The sequence below is a fragment of the Arachis hypogaea genome, chromosome 13 (assembly GCF_003086295.3).
Source record: "Arachis hypogaea cultivar Tifrunner chromosome 13, arahy.Tifrunner.gnm2.J5K5, whole genome shotgun sequence".
In the NCBI taxonomy this organism is placed as follows: Eukaryota; Viridiplantae; Streptophyta; class Magnoliopsida; order Fabales; family Fabaceae; genus Arachis; species Arachis hypogaea.
The window spans coordinates 91,099,333-91,114,695 of NC_092048.1; the positions used below are offsets into that span (position 1 = coordinate 91,099,333).

The window sequence follows — 15,363 nt, forward strand, 5'->3', positions numbered from 1 at the left end:
AACATCAAATCAAAAGCATGAACATTATTCGCTAGTTATTTCTTTAGCATTTTTTAATTTCAATTTATAGATGAATTCATTCATCACACATGAACAAATTCCAAACATATCATTATGGCATTATAATTTCCATACCATCATGCTAATTTTTTTTCATGAATTATATTTATTTATTTTTATTATCATCTATACAATTAGATGAGTCCAAGTCTCGAATGTAATTGAATTCTTTCAAAACTCATAATGAAATTTCCCAATAACACTATATAATTTCTATTATTTATTTTATTATCAATACTTCATTCTTTTTTCCTTCTACGTTTATAAATTTAAATGTATTTTTGCATGAACTTAAATTCAAAATTAAATTGTTCAAAAATAATCCTATTAAGCTCTATGTCATTTGATTGATTATATATTCTTTATTCTCTAGCAATATATAATTGTTGCACTATTTATTTTATTAAATTTTATGTTACTATTGATTTAATACAAAAAGTTAAGCAAAAATACGTGCAAACATTCAAAATTTACTATTATTGCATGAAGAATATCCCTCATCATACTGTAACTGCTAAAAATATTCTACTAAATGTATCATTCAATGACTATTATCTTATTGCTTTATTATCAAATTAAAGCATGTCCTACAAAACAAAATTCAGATATTCACATTTGACATATATGACACTCATATATGTCATTTTCTTCTCTACAATTATCAACTTTCAAGGTATATTTTTCTACTTTGAACTCTTTTACTTTTACAATATATATTATTCAATATATGTTGCGACTTTATACATATTCATTTTCTAAGTTTATCTTATTCATGTCATATGACCTTCACTATAAATTACAAATATTCAATAATTAATTGCTTTGAGCGAGAAATTCATTAATAAGCTATTGTGGGCCAGAAAATTTCCAAGACAATTAACCATTATATCCTCGGATCATACAATCAATTCCGTCAATGGATATCTATTTCTGAATTTTTCAGTTCACATACAATCAAATGCTAAAATTATTCTTAAGCGGATAAGTATCCCCCACACAATTATCTTGATTGAATGACTCTTATCACTCAATTATTTTTTGAATAAGTGCCGACATAATAACCCGACTAAGCTTGGGGGCTCACCATATCATTATTCACTTATCTTTTAACCGAGTTATAACTCATTTTATTTTCTAAGCTTAGCCTGGATCATATGATCGGCAAACAAAGCTTGAGGCTATGATCCGTCACCTTATAACTCGGTCTTTATTGTGTATTATGAGTTATAACTCGGCGTTAACTATCATTCATTCTTTGCTTGTAACCGACACCTTCATTACTGACTTAATGACCATCATTTCCATCTTAATGACCAAAGGATCATAACATGAATATCATTCATCAATTTTATGTCTTACATTATATATTCATAGAATTATTATAAACAAAATACATGATAAATTATATTTCATGTCTTACATTCTATATTCATAGAATTATTATAATACACAACACATGATAACTTCTATTTCATGTCTTACATTCTATATTCATAGAATTATTCTTATACTTCTTAAACACTTACTGACTTGAGCGTCGGAGTGTCTTTTGTAGGTACCCACCCACTATGTTCTTTGACATCTGAGTTATTCTCACTCTATTAAAAAAAAAAGGCATCTTACAATAGCGCAAGAGATGAACTATACCTTGAAAGTTCATTCACACAAGAACAGATATATATAGGATTTATTGATTAATTGTATATGATATGGCCTTTTTTTGTTGACACGTTGACATTTGCATCTATGATAATTTTTTAATGATGACAATACCTTGTTTAGTTATAAGCTTTTAAACAAGTTTTCTATTCTAAACTTTTCATGTATAAGATAGGATGTATTATCACATGTTCATTAAATGTGTTCATAGAATAGGAGCAGGATGACATAAAATAGTTGGTGCGACCAATTTTTTTCATTAATAAAAAGATTAAATAGAATTATAAATCACTACTAATTATATACATTGATCACATTCTTCTCAAATCCTACACATCATTACTTAACCAGACACTAGAAAGTAGAAACACAACCAAAAACAATACTTGGTTTATCAAATTTCGATTCTTTACATTAGCTTCCAACCTCCCAAGTCTCTAAACAAAATTATTCATCCACAATTCATGATTGTCATACTAATAGAATCTACTTTCTAGTCACTTCATGCACATTATTTGTCCAAATAAATAACTCACACTACCTTTTTCTACTAGTATAAAACCAAGCAATGTCATTGCCCTTCCACATTAACAATTAGAAAAATAAAGAAAAAATGAATAAAAAAGTTATTTTCATCATTCATATTTTTATTGGGACATTAAAAAAATATTTTATTAGAGTTTAAATTTATTCCAATAACCACAAAAAAAATAGGATGACACCTACAATCAGACCATTTTGGCAACCACACAATCTTGCTTTGATTTGGGGTCCTTGTTATTTATTTTGGATAGTGACTAAATCAAGCTCTTTGTTGCCTGATGTTGGTGGGTCCCCAACTTCAAGTGGGGCCTACACAACTTTAAAAACAAAAACAAATAAAATAAATAAATAAAAGAAAAGTCGCTATTAAGCCACGGTAAGGAGAGAGAGAGATTTGGAAGCCCTCTTTTTTTAAACAAAGGAAAACAGAGAGAGTGAGGAGTGTCTTTGGCGTTGAAGAGGAGAAGAAAATTCGAGGAAAAGGGCAAGCTATTTTTGATCTGATTGAACCGGTAAACCTATTTCATTTCTTATGAAATTTTAGTATGTTATCCCTGGTGTAGAGATAAACATTAGGATATAACTTGCTAGTTGTATTGTCTTCTCTTTTGTCTGATTTGAGATACCCACTTTGTGGAGGGTTTATGTTGATTCCATTAGTTTTGATTATGTATTTTGTTGATTGTTGATATGCCCTAGTGCTACTCGGAAGACTGATTATGTACCCATTATTTTGATAGTGAAAGATTTTTTTGGACTAGGTCCCATGAGTTTTTTGTCCATCTTTTGGGGGGTTTTCCCATGTTAAAATTTTGGTGTCTGATTATTTAATTTATGCCATTATATTTGCCACTTGTCGTATCTTTGGTATTGCCTATCTAATCGCACAGTTTGTGAAAAAATTATTTTTGGTGCTTCCGCTGTTAGATAGGTTCTTATTTGAAGCTTTTGTTGAGTTTTTCCCAACAAAGTGGTATATAGAGCTTTCGTTGTTTATCTTTGTGCTGATTAAATGGAGAAAAATACTCGTGGACCGAATATAGTCAAATTGAATTCCCAAAATTACTCGATTTGGAAGACTCTCATGGAAGAAATGTTGTATAGCAAGGACTTGTATAATCCTGTGGAGGGGGATAAATCCAAAGGTACCAAATCCGATGCTGAATGGAAGAAGCTGAATTGGAAGGTAGTTGCTTTGATTAGGCAATGGCTTGATCTTAGCATGTATCCACATGTTGAGACCAAAACAAATGTCGAGAATATGTGGAACAAATTAAAGGAGTTATATGAGAGGAAGAATGTGCAATACAAAGCATTCTTGATTAGGAAGCTTGTCAATATGAAGTATATTAAAGGTAAATCAATACCGGAGCACTTGAGCATTTTTCAGGAGGCGGTGAACCAACTAACAAATAATGAAATCACTTTGAATGATAAGTTGCAAGCTTTGTTGTTGTTGAGCTATTTGCCTGATAGTTGGGAAGTTTTGGTTGTGACACTGACTAACTCAACTCCAAATAGAAAGTTGACGTTAGCAATGGTTAAAGACAGTATATTGAATGAAAAAGCCAAAAGAAGAGAGCGAGGTTTGACTAATGCCTCCTCCCAATCAGAAGCACTTGTTTCAGAGTCACGGAGGAGAAGTCAAAGTAGAAAACCTCACAGTTCTGACAAGTCAGAGAGTCGAAGCAAGTCAAGAGGAAAGTACAAGCTAAGAAAAGAGTTCATTTGTTACCATTGTGGCAAGTCGGGGCATATCAAGAGGTATTGTAGGTTCTTGAAAAAAGAACAATCAAGGGGAAGAATTGAAGACAAAGGTAAAGATAGTGATAAAGAAACTACTGTTGTTGTTTATGAAGATGTTCTTATCATATATGATGAAAATTATGTGAATCTTATTTGTGATGATTCCACTTAGATTATGGACTCTGGTGCCTCATGTCATGTCACTCCGAGGCATGAATTTTTCACTTCTTATACTGTTGAAAATTTTGAAAAGATCAAATTGGGAAATGAAGGAGTGTGTGATATCATTGGTATGGGTGATATATGTGGCTTGAAACCAACATGGGATGCAAGTTGTAGTTGAAGAATGTTAGGCATGCACCAAACATACGGTTCAATCTTATTTCAATGAAGGCATTGGATCAAGAGGGGTATTGCACTTTCTTTGGTAGTGGAAAATAAGAGATTACCAAAGGGGCTCCCATTGTTGCTAAAGAAGACAATAGTCTCACTACTCTCTACCAGTTGCAAGCAAAGTTGTGCAAAGAAGACATAAATGTAGCTAATGATTCCTCTTCTAATTTGTGGCATATACGTCTTGGTCACTTGAGCAAGAAAGGACTAAGCGTCTTAGCCAAGAAGCACTCACTTCCCATAAAAGGTACAACTTTAAATACTTGTACTCATTGTTTTGTTGGAAAGCATGCTAGAGTATCATTTCATAGTTCTGGACCTTATAGGAGATCACATGTTCTAGATTTAGTTCACACTGATATTTGCACTATGGATGCTAAGACACTAGGTGGTGTATCATATTTTGTTACTTTTATTGATAATTATTCTCAAAAGGTGTGGGCTTTTGTTTTGAAATCTAAAGACCAGGTGCTCAGAATCTTCAAACACTTTCATGCAAGTGTTGAAAGAGAAACAGGAAAGAAAATGAAATGTGTCCGAGCAGATAATGGTGGTGAATACAGGGGTCTGTTTGAACAGTATTGTAAAGGATATGGGATCTCAAGCTTGAGAAGATGGTTCCTAAGACTCCTCAACATAATGGAGTTGTAGAGAGAATGAATCACACTATCAATGATAGAGTCAGGTGTATGCTCTCTCATGCAAGGTTGCCAAAATCTTTTTGGGGTGAAGCGATGAGGGCTGCAGTAGATTTGATCAACCTTTCTCCTTCAGTTCCACTAAATGGTGATGTTCCAGAAAACCTTTGGAGAGGAAAAGATGTCTCCTATAGTCACTTGTGAGTGTTCGGCTGCAGAGCATTTGTTCACATTCTACGAGATGAAAGGTCCAAACTTGATGGAAAGTCAAAGCAGTGTATCTTCATGGGTTATGGTCACGAAGACTTTGGTTACAGATTATGGGATCCGGTGAGATAATTAGAAGCCGAGATGTGATTTTTCTTGAAGACCAAACTATTGAAGATTTGGAGAAGACAAATAAGCCAACAATAACTGTTAGACGCTCTGTTGATGATGAACCTGGTCCTTCCACTAGACCTCCTGATAAACCCCAATTTTGTGGTTTATCATGTGTTAAATTTGGGGGATTTTATCATCTTTTCTCATATTTATTCAATGAAATAGCATGTATTTGTGAATTTCTCCTAATTCACTTTAATTCCATTCGATGCCTTGATATGTTTGTTAAGTGATTTCAGGATTAGAAGGCAAAGATTGGGTTGAAGGAATGAAGAAAAAGCATCCAAAAATGGAGAATTCATAAAGAAATGAGGATTCGCTGAACTTCAGGCCACGTGCACGCGTCACCCACGCATACACGTGAAAAGGAGATTTGCCAGCGACGCGCACGGGTCACCCACGCACACGCGTGAAGAGGAATTTTGCAATGCGACGCGTACGCGTGACCCATGCGTACGTGTGACAAGTTGCACGTGACTTCACTAAAGGCAAAACGCTGGGGCGATTTCTGAGCTCAAGGAGGCCCAAATCCAACTCATTTTTGATGCTTTTTAACCCAAGGATTGCAAGGAAATGGGGGAAGGAGTCATAATTTTGTTTTTTTATCATGCTTTAGGGTAGAACTCTAGAGAGAGAGGCTCTTTAGATTTAGGGTAGAAATTAGGGTAAAGTTAGGTTAATCTCTCTTAAATTTAGCTTTCAATTCTTGTTTTGATTTAGTTTTCCCTTTTTATTCCTTGTTATTACACCTTTGTTCTTCTAGTTCTTATTGTTAATTTCCCTTTCATGTTATTTTTATGTTGATACACTCTTGTTAGTTTTAATTTCCATTAATGCAATTTATGTTTTCTTGTTCTTGTTGTTTAATTGAGTTGTTATTATTGTTTTCTTACATTGGGTAGTTATGGGTTTTATTAATTCTTGCATTTTGTAATGTTTACCTTTATTGCACTCTAGGTGTTTGATGAAATTTTTCCCTAGTTTTAGAGTAGTTTTCTTTACTCTTAGCCTAGGCTAAGAGAATTGAGTGACCTTGAGTCATTGGGTCTCATTGAATTGGTGATTTGAGAATCCTTAGTGGTCAATTTGATAACCATTGACGCTAGCCTACTACTAAGTCAATTAGTAGCTAGGTTAGGGGACTTATGGATTGATGTTGATCAAGCCTATTTGACGTACTTCAAGCGTTAAAGTAGACATTGTACGTACTTCAAGCATAGAAGTAGACTTAATGGATTGGTCCCTCATAATTGTCAATACATGGTTTGTAGACAAGGATGGGTGATCTCAATTCCTATGCCTAGCCAAGAGTTCTTTCCCTTTCTTTATTAGTTCTTGTCATTTATTTTCTTGTTATTTACTTTTCTTGTCAAATCAACAAATCAAACCCCCTTTTCCCTTCATAGCCAATAATTAATCACTTCATTGCAATTCCTTGTGAGACGACCCGAGGTTTGAATACTTCGGTCAATTTTCATTGGAGTTTGTACATGTGACAACCAATATTAAAATTTGATTGAGAATTATTAGTTGGTTTGGAACTATGCTTACAACGAAGAAGTTCTTTTTCTATTGAGAAATTCTAGACCGACAATAATTCTCACTATCACCTCCTACTGATGGAGGAGATGTACAAGTTGATAATGATCGTGATGATTTGCATGATGAACCTACACCTCAACCTAAGGTGCCAGATGCAGAAGTTTCACCAGATGTTGAAGTTCCACCTGAACCACCAGTTGAACCTGAATTGAGAGGATCTAATAGAGATCGTCATCCTTCTCAGAAATACTCTCCTCATGAGTATGTGATGAACACTGAGACTAGAGAGCTAGAGAGCTACTGATGAGCGGATAATTTATACCCTTTTTGGCATTATTTTTAGGTAGTTTTTAGTATGTTTTAGTTATTTTTATTATATTTTTATTAGTTTTTATGCAAAAATCACATTTCTAGACTTTACTATGAGTTTGTGTGTTTTTCTATAATTTCAGGTATTTTCTGGCTGAAATTGAGGAACCTGAGCAAAAATCTTATTCAGAGGTTGAGAAAGGACTGCAGATGCTGTTGGATTCTGACCCTCCTGCACTCAAAATGGATTTTCTAAATCTACAGAAACCAAATTTGCGTGCTCTCAATTGAGTTGGAAAGTAGACATCTTGGGCTTTCCAGCAATATGTAATAGTCTATACTTTGCTCGAGATTTGATGGCCCAAACTGGCGTTAAACGCCAGCTAGAAACCCTTTTCTGGAGTAAAACACTAGAACTGGCACCAGAACTGGAGTTAAATGCCCAAACTGGCACCCAAACTGGCGTTTAACTCCAAGAATGGCCTATGTACGTGAAAGCTTCAATGCTCAGCCCTAGCACACACCAAGTGGGCCCCGGAAGTAGATTTCTGCACTATCTGCACTTAGTTACTCATTTTCTGTAAACCTAAGTTACTAGTTTAGTATAAAAACTACTTTTAGAGATTCATTTTTGTAACTCATGACATTTTACATTTCACATTGCATCTTCTACGACATGAGTCTCTTAACCCCATAGGTAGGGGTGAGGAGCTCTGCTGTGTTTCAATGGATTAATGCAATTACTACTGTTTTCTATTCAATCACGCTTGATTCTATTCTAAGATACTCACTCGTACTTCAATATAGAGAATATGATGACCCGTGACACTCATCATTATTCTCAAATCTATGAACGCGTGTCTGACAACCACTCCCGTTCTATCTGAGCTCAACGTAGTCATTGGGCGATAGCTTGAGTGCGTATCTCTTGGGTTTCTGATCCACGGACTGAGTTCGTGAAATCAGAACCTTCGTGGTAGAGGCTAGAACCGATTGGCAGCATTCTTGGAATCCGAAAAGTCTAAACCTTGTCTGTAGTATTCCGAGTAGGATCTAGCAAGGGATGACTGTGATGAGCTTCAAACTCACGAATGTTGGGCGCAGTGACAGTGTGCAAAAGGATAAGGGTCCTATTCCGACGCTAGTGAGAACCGACAGATGATTAGCCGTGCGGTAACTGTACATGGTATTTTTCATCCGAGACGAGAAATCCGATAGTTGATTAGCCGTGCAGAGATCGTACCTAGTAGTTTTCATCTGAGATGATCATACAGCTTGCCATTGAAGGAAACCATGCGTGTTTGGAGAAGAAGACAGTAGGAAAGCAGAGATTCAGATGACAGAGCATCTCCAAAACCTCAACCTGTTCCTCATCACTGAATCATAAGTACCATTTATTTCATGTTATTTACTTTTCTTAAACAAAAATCATTTTTATCATTAATTTCCTGACTAAGATTTACAAGATAACCATAGCTTGCTTCAAGCTGACAATCTCCGTGGGATCGACCCTTACTCACGTAAGGTATTACTTGGACGACCCAGTGCACTTGCTGGTTAGTTGTGCGGAGTTGTGAAAAGTGTGATCACAATTTCATGCACCAGCTACCAGGAAGCTATGTCTGATGAGCATAAGGAAGATTGGTTAAAGGCCATGCAAGAAGAAATGAAATCCTTGCATGAGAATCATACATTTGAATTGGTGATGCTACTGAAGGGTAAGAGAGCATTCAAGAATAAATGGATGTTCAAAAGGAAAGCGGATGAAAATGCCTCACGACCAAGGTACAAAGCTCGATTGGTTGTGAAAGGCTTTGAGCAAAAGAAAGGTATTGATTTTCAGGAGATTTTTTAAGATGTCCTTTATTCGAGTTTTGCTTGGATTGGCGGCTAGCTTGAATTTAGAGGTTGAGCAGCTTGATATAAAGACTGCATTCCTTCATGGTGACATAGATAAAAAAATTTATATGGAGCAATGGTGCACGAAATTGTGATTACACTTTTCACAACTCCGCACAACTAACTAGCAAGTGCACTGGGTCGTCCAAGTAATACCTTACGTGAGTAAGGGTCGATCCCACAGAGATTGTCGGCTTGAAGCAAGCTATGGTTATTTTGTAAATCTTAGTCAGGAGATTAATGATAAAAATGATTTTTGTTTATTAAAAGTAAATAACATGAAATTAATGGTACTTGTGATTCAGTAATGAGAAACAGGCTGAGGTTTTAGAGATGCTCTGTCGTCTGAATATCTGCTTTCCTACTGTCTTCTTCTCCAAACACGCATGGCTTCCTTCAATGGCAAGTGTATGATCCTCTCGGATGAAAACAAATCCATATGCACTGTCATCGCACGGCTAATCATCTGTCGGTTCCCGCTAGCGTCGGAATAGGACCCTTGTCCTTTTGCACACTGTCACTGCGCCCAACATTCGCAGGTTTGAAGCTCGTCACAGTCATCCCTTCCCAGATCCAACTCGGAATACCACAGAAAAGGTTTAGACTTTCTGGATCCCAGGAATGCTGCCAATTAGTTCTAGCCTATACCACGATGGTTCTAACCTCCAGACTCAGTCCGTGGATCAGAAACCCAAGAGATACGTACTCAAGTTGTCACCCAATGACTACGTTGAGCTCAGATAGAATGGAGTGGTTGTCAGGCACGCGTTCATAGGGTTGAGGATAATGATGAGTGTCACAGATCATCATATTCTCCATATTGAAGTACGAGTGAATATCTTAGAATAGAATCAAGCGTGATTGAATAGAAAACAGTAGTAATTGCATTAATCCATTGAAACACAGCAGAGCTCCTCACCCCCACTTATGGGGTTTACAGACTCATGTCGTAGAAGATACAATATGAAGTGTAAAATGTCCTGAGGTACAAAATGAATCCTTAAAAGTAGTTTTTATACTAGACTAGTAACTTAGGTTTACAGAAAATGAGTAACTAAGTGCAGATAGTGCAGAAATCTACTTCTGGGACCCACTTGGCGCGTTCCTGGGCTGAGCTTTCAAGCTTTCACGTTCATATGCCCAAAGTTGGCATTAAACACCACCCTGAGTGCCAGAATGGGCGTTTAACGCTGAAAAAGGTGCCAGTTCTGGCGTTTTACGCCAGAAAGTTTTAGGCTGACTTTGGACGCTAGTTTGGGCCATCAAATATCGGGAAAAGTATAAACTATTATATATTGCTGGAAAGCCCAAGATGTCTAATTTCCAAGGCAATTGAGAGCGCGCCAATTGAATTTCTGTAGCTCGAGAAAATCCATTTCGAGTGCAGGAGGGTCAGAATCCAACAGCATCTGTAGTCCTTTTTCAGCCTCTGAATCAGATTTTTGCTCAGGTCCCTCAATTTTAGCCAGAAAATACCTGAAATTATAGAAAAACTCACAAAATTATAGTAAACTCTAGAAATGTTATTTTTGAATAAAAACTAATAAAAATATAATAAAAGTAACTAAATCTTACTAAAAACTATGTAAAAACAATGCCAAAAAGGGTATAAATTATCCGCTCATCACAACACCAAACTTAAATTGTTGCTTGTCCCAAAGCAACTAAAAATAAAATAGGATAAAAAGAAGAGAATATACAGTAAATTCCAAAATTATCAATGAAGCTCAGTTCCAATTAGATGAGCGGGATTTATGGCTTTTTTGCTTCTGAACAGTTTTGGCATCTCACTTTATCCTTTAAAGTTCCGAATGATTGGCATCTATAGGAACTCAGAATTCAAATAGTGTTATTGATTCTCTTAGTTCAGTATTTTTGATTCTTGAATACAGTTACTTTATGAGTCTTGGCCGTGACCCTAAGCAATTTGTTTTCCAGTATTACCACCGGATACATAAATACCACAGACACATAATTGGGTGAACCTTTTTAGATTGTGACTCAGCTTTACTAGAGTTCCCAGTTAGAGGTGCCCAGAGCTCTTAAGCACACTTTTTTTGTTTTGGACCACGACTTTAACCACTCAGTCTCAAGCTTTTCACTTGGACCTTCATGCCACAAGCACATAGTTAGGGACAGCTTGATTCAGCCGCTTAGGCCAGGATTTTATTCCTTTGGGCCCTCCTATCCATTAATGCTCAAAGCCTTGGATCTTTTTTACCCTTGCCTTTTGATTTAAAGGGTTATTGGCTTTTTCTGCTTGCTTTTTCTTTTTCTTTCTTCTTTTTTTTTGCAAGCTTTTCACTGCTTTTTCTTGCTTCAAGAATCAATTTTATGATTTTTCAGATTATCGAATAACATTTCTCCTTTTTCATTATTCTTTCAAGAGCCAACAATTTTAACATTCATAAACAACAAATTCAAAAATATACACTCTTCAAGCATTCATCTAGAAAATAAAAAGTATTGCCACCACATCAAAATAATTAAACTAATTTCAAGATAGAATTCGAAATTCATGCACTTCTTGTTCTTTTGCAATTAAAAACATTTTTCATTTAAGAAAGGTGAAGGATTCATAGGAAATTCATAGCTTTAAGACATAGACACTAGACACTAATGATCATGTAATAAAGACACAAACATAGACAAAACATAAAGCATAGAATTCGAAAAACAGAAAAATAAGAACAAGGAAATTAAAGAACGGGTCCACCTTAGTGATGGCGGCTAGTTCTTCTTCTTGAAGATCCCATGGAGTGCTTTAGCTTCTCAATATCTCTTCCTTGCCTTTGTTGCTCCTCTTTCATGACCTTTTGGTCCTCTCTGATTTTATGGAGGATAATGGAGTGCTCTTGTTGAGGTCCATGAGTGGGCTCTCTTGTTTGCTCCATCCTCTTTCTAGTGATGGGCTTTTGAGATAAATCTCTCCATCTCTCATGACTCGGAGTTGGAAGTAACGGCCTTCCCTTTCCTCTTCCTAGAGGTTTCTCCGGCCTTAGGTTCCATTAGTGGTTATGGAAAGCAAAAAACTGAGCTTTTCCACACCAAACTTAAAAGCTTTGCTCGTCCTCGAGCAAAATATGATAGAAGGGAGTAGAAGAAGAATGATGCAATTAATTTTGAAAACTTATTACTGTATACAAGAAAAATTAAGAAGATTTGAAAAGAATTTGAAAAGATATGTAAGTTTTGAAAATGTTTTGGAATGAATCGAAAAGAATTAAAAACAGAATTAAAAAAAAGAATTGGAAAGATTATTAATTTTTTGAAAATAGAAATTGAAAGATGAAGGTTTAAAACATGTTTGATGCAAGAAATTATGAATTAAAACATGAAAAATTGAAAAAAAAATTGAATTGGAAACAAAATTACCTCCCTTGTGTCATCCTGGCGTTAAACTTCCAGAATGCTATCTATTCTAGCGTTTAACGCCCACTTGTCTGCCTATTTGGGCGTTTAACGCCAGCCAGATACCCTGGCTGGCGTTAAACGCCAGGAATCCTTCTTTACTGGGTGTTTTTCTGAACGCCCAGAAAGCTACCATTTCTGGCGTTAAATGCCCAGAATGCTGCCTGCATGGGCGTTAAACGCCCATTTTGCTATCCTTACTGGCGTTTAAATGCCAGTAAGCCTGTCCTCCAGGGTGTGCTATTTTTAATGCTATTTTTTATTCCACTTTAATTCTGCAACTGTTTTTGTGACTCCACATGATAATCAACCTAAAAAAAAACATAAACTAACAATGGAGAATGAAATGAAAAATTAATTATCACGGATAAATAAAATTGGGTTGCCTCCCAATAAGCGCTTCTTTACTGTCTTTAGCTCGACTTTTACTGAGCGTTTAATTCAGTCTCAGTTTTGAGTATTCTTGCTCAACATTGCCTGCAAGATAATGTTTGTGCTTACTGTACTCTTTGGGTATGAGTCTCACAGCTTTATAGTTTACAATGTCTGCAAACCAAGGTACTTCCTGAATGGCAAAGAGTTGCTCATCCGGGAAGGTTTCAGAGATCTCAGTAGGAGGAGAGGACGCCTCTGCTATTGGTTCTATCCGGGACAGGTGATCAGCTACTTGGTTCTCAGTCCCCTTTCTGTCTCTTATTTCTATATCAAACTCTTGCAGAAGCAAAACCCATCTTATGAGTCTACGTTTTGAATCCTGCTTTGTGAGGAGATATTTTAGTGCAGCCTGGTTAGTGTACACAATCACTTTTGATCCCACTAAATAAGATCTGAACTTGTCAATGGCATAAACCACTGCAAGCAACTCCTTTTCTGTGGTTGTGTAATTCTTCTGTGCATTATTCAAAACACGGCTAGCATAGTAAATGACGTGCAAAAGCTTGTTATGCCTCTGTCCCAATACTGCACCAATGGCATGGTCACTGGCATCACACATTAGTTCGAATGGTAATGTCCAGTCTGGTGTAGAAATGACTGGTGCTGTGACCAGCTTAGCTTTTAGAGTCTCAAACGCCTGCAGACACTCTGTGTCAAAGACAAACGGCGTGTCAGCAGCTAGCAGATTGCTCAGAGGTTTTGCAATTTTTGAAAAATCCTTTATAAACCTCCGATAGAATCCTGCATGTCCCAGAAAGCTTCTGATTGCCTTAACATTGGTAGATGGTGGTAATTTTTTAATTACCTCTACTTTAGCTTGATCCACCTCTATTCCCTTGTTTGAAATTTTGTGCCCAAGGATAATTCCTTCAATCACCATAAAGTAACATTTCTCCCAGTTTAAAACCAGGTTAGTCTCTTGGCACCTTTTCAGAACAAGTGCTAGATGATCAAGATAGGAGCTGAATGAGTCTCCAAATACTGAGAAGTCATCCATGAAGACTTCCAGAAATTTCTCTACCATATCAGAGAAAATAGAGAGCATGCACCTCTAAAAGGTTGCAGGTGCATTGCACAAACCAAATGGCATCCTTCTGTAGGCAAATACTCCAGAAGGACATGTGAATGCTATTTTCTCTTGGTCCTGAGGATCTACTGCAATTTGGTTGTAACCTGAATAGCCATCCAAAAAGTAGTAGTATTCATGACCTGCTAGTCTCTCTAGCATCTAGTCTATGAATGGTAAAGGAAAATGATCCTTTCTGGTGGCTGTATTGAGTCTTCTATAGTCAATATACATACGCCATCCTGTAACTGTTCTTGTAGGAACCAGTTCATTTTTTTCATTATGAACTACTGTCATGCCTCCCTTCTTGGGGACAACTTGGACAGGGCTCACACAGGGGCTATCAGAAATAGGATAAATAATCCCAGCCTCTAGTAACTTAGTAACCTCTTTTTGCACCACCTCCTTCATGGCTGGATTCAGCCGCCTCTGTGGTTGAACCACTGGCTTAGCATTATCCTCCAATAGGATCTTGTGCATGTATCTGGCTGGACTAATGCCCTTAAGATTATTTATGGACCACCCAAGAGCTGTCTTGTGTGTCCTTAGCACCTGAAGTAGAGCTTCCTCTTCCCTTGCTCTAAAGCAGAGCTTATGATCACGGGAAAAGTGTCATCTTCTCCCAGAAATGCATATTTCAGGGATGGTGGTAGTGGTTTGAGTTTGGGTTTAGGAGGCATCTCCTCTTCCTGAGGAGTCTTCAGAGGTTGTTCTGTTTTCTCTGGTTCCTTCATATCAGGCTGAACATCTTTAAAAATGTGCTCTAGCTCTGATTCGAGACTCTCAGTCATATTGACCTCTTCCACCAGGGAGTCAATAATATCAACGCTCAGGCAGTCTTTTGATGTGTCTGGATGCTGCATAGCTTTGACAACATTCAACTTAAACGCATCCTCATTGACTCTCAGGGTTATCTCCCCTTTTTGGACGTCAATGAGGGTTTGTCCAGTTGCTAGGAAAGGTCTTCCTAGAATGAGAGTTGCACTCTTGTGCTCCTCCATTTCCAGTACAACAAAGTCAGTAGGGAAGGCAAATGGCCCAACCTTAACAATCATGTCCTCAATTACGCCTGATGGGATTTTTATGCAGCCATCAGCAAGTTGGAGGCATATCCGGGTTGGTTTAACTTCATCAGTCAAACCAAGCTTTTTGATAGTGGATGCAGGTATTATGTTGATACTTGTCCCAAGATCACATAGAGCTGTCTTGGTACAATCATCCTCTAATGTGCATGGTATCATATAGCTTCCGAGATCTTTAAGCTTCTCTGGTAAGCTTTTC

General features: G+C 36.8%; 1 protein-coding gene across 1 annotated transcript; it reads left to right on the forward strand.

Moving 5' to 3' along the window:
* The first annotated feature begins 3,274 nt into the window (after positions 1-3,274).
* LOC140177647 (uncharacterized) lies at positions 3,275-5,243 on the forward strand. The gene is made up of 2 exons (XM_072210790.1): positions 3,275-4,026; positions 4,991-5,243. The coding sequence occupies exons 1-2, from the start codon at positions 3,275-3,277 to the stop codon at positions 5,241-5,243; spliced, it is 1,005 nt and encodes a 334-aa protein (XP_072066891.1).
* Positions 5,244-15,363: the final 10,120 nt, after the last annotated feature.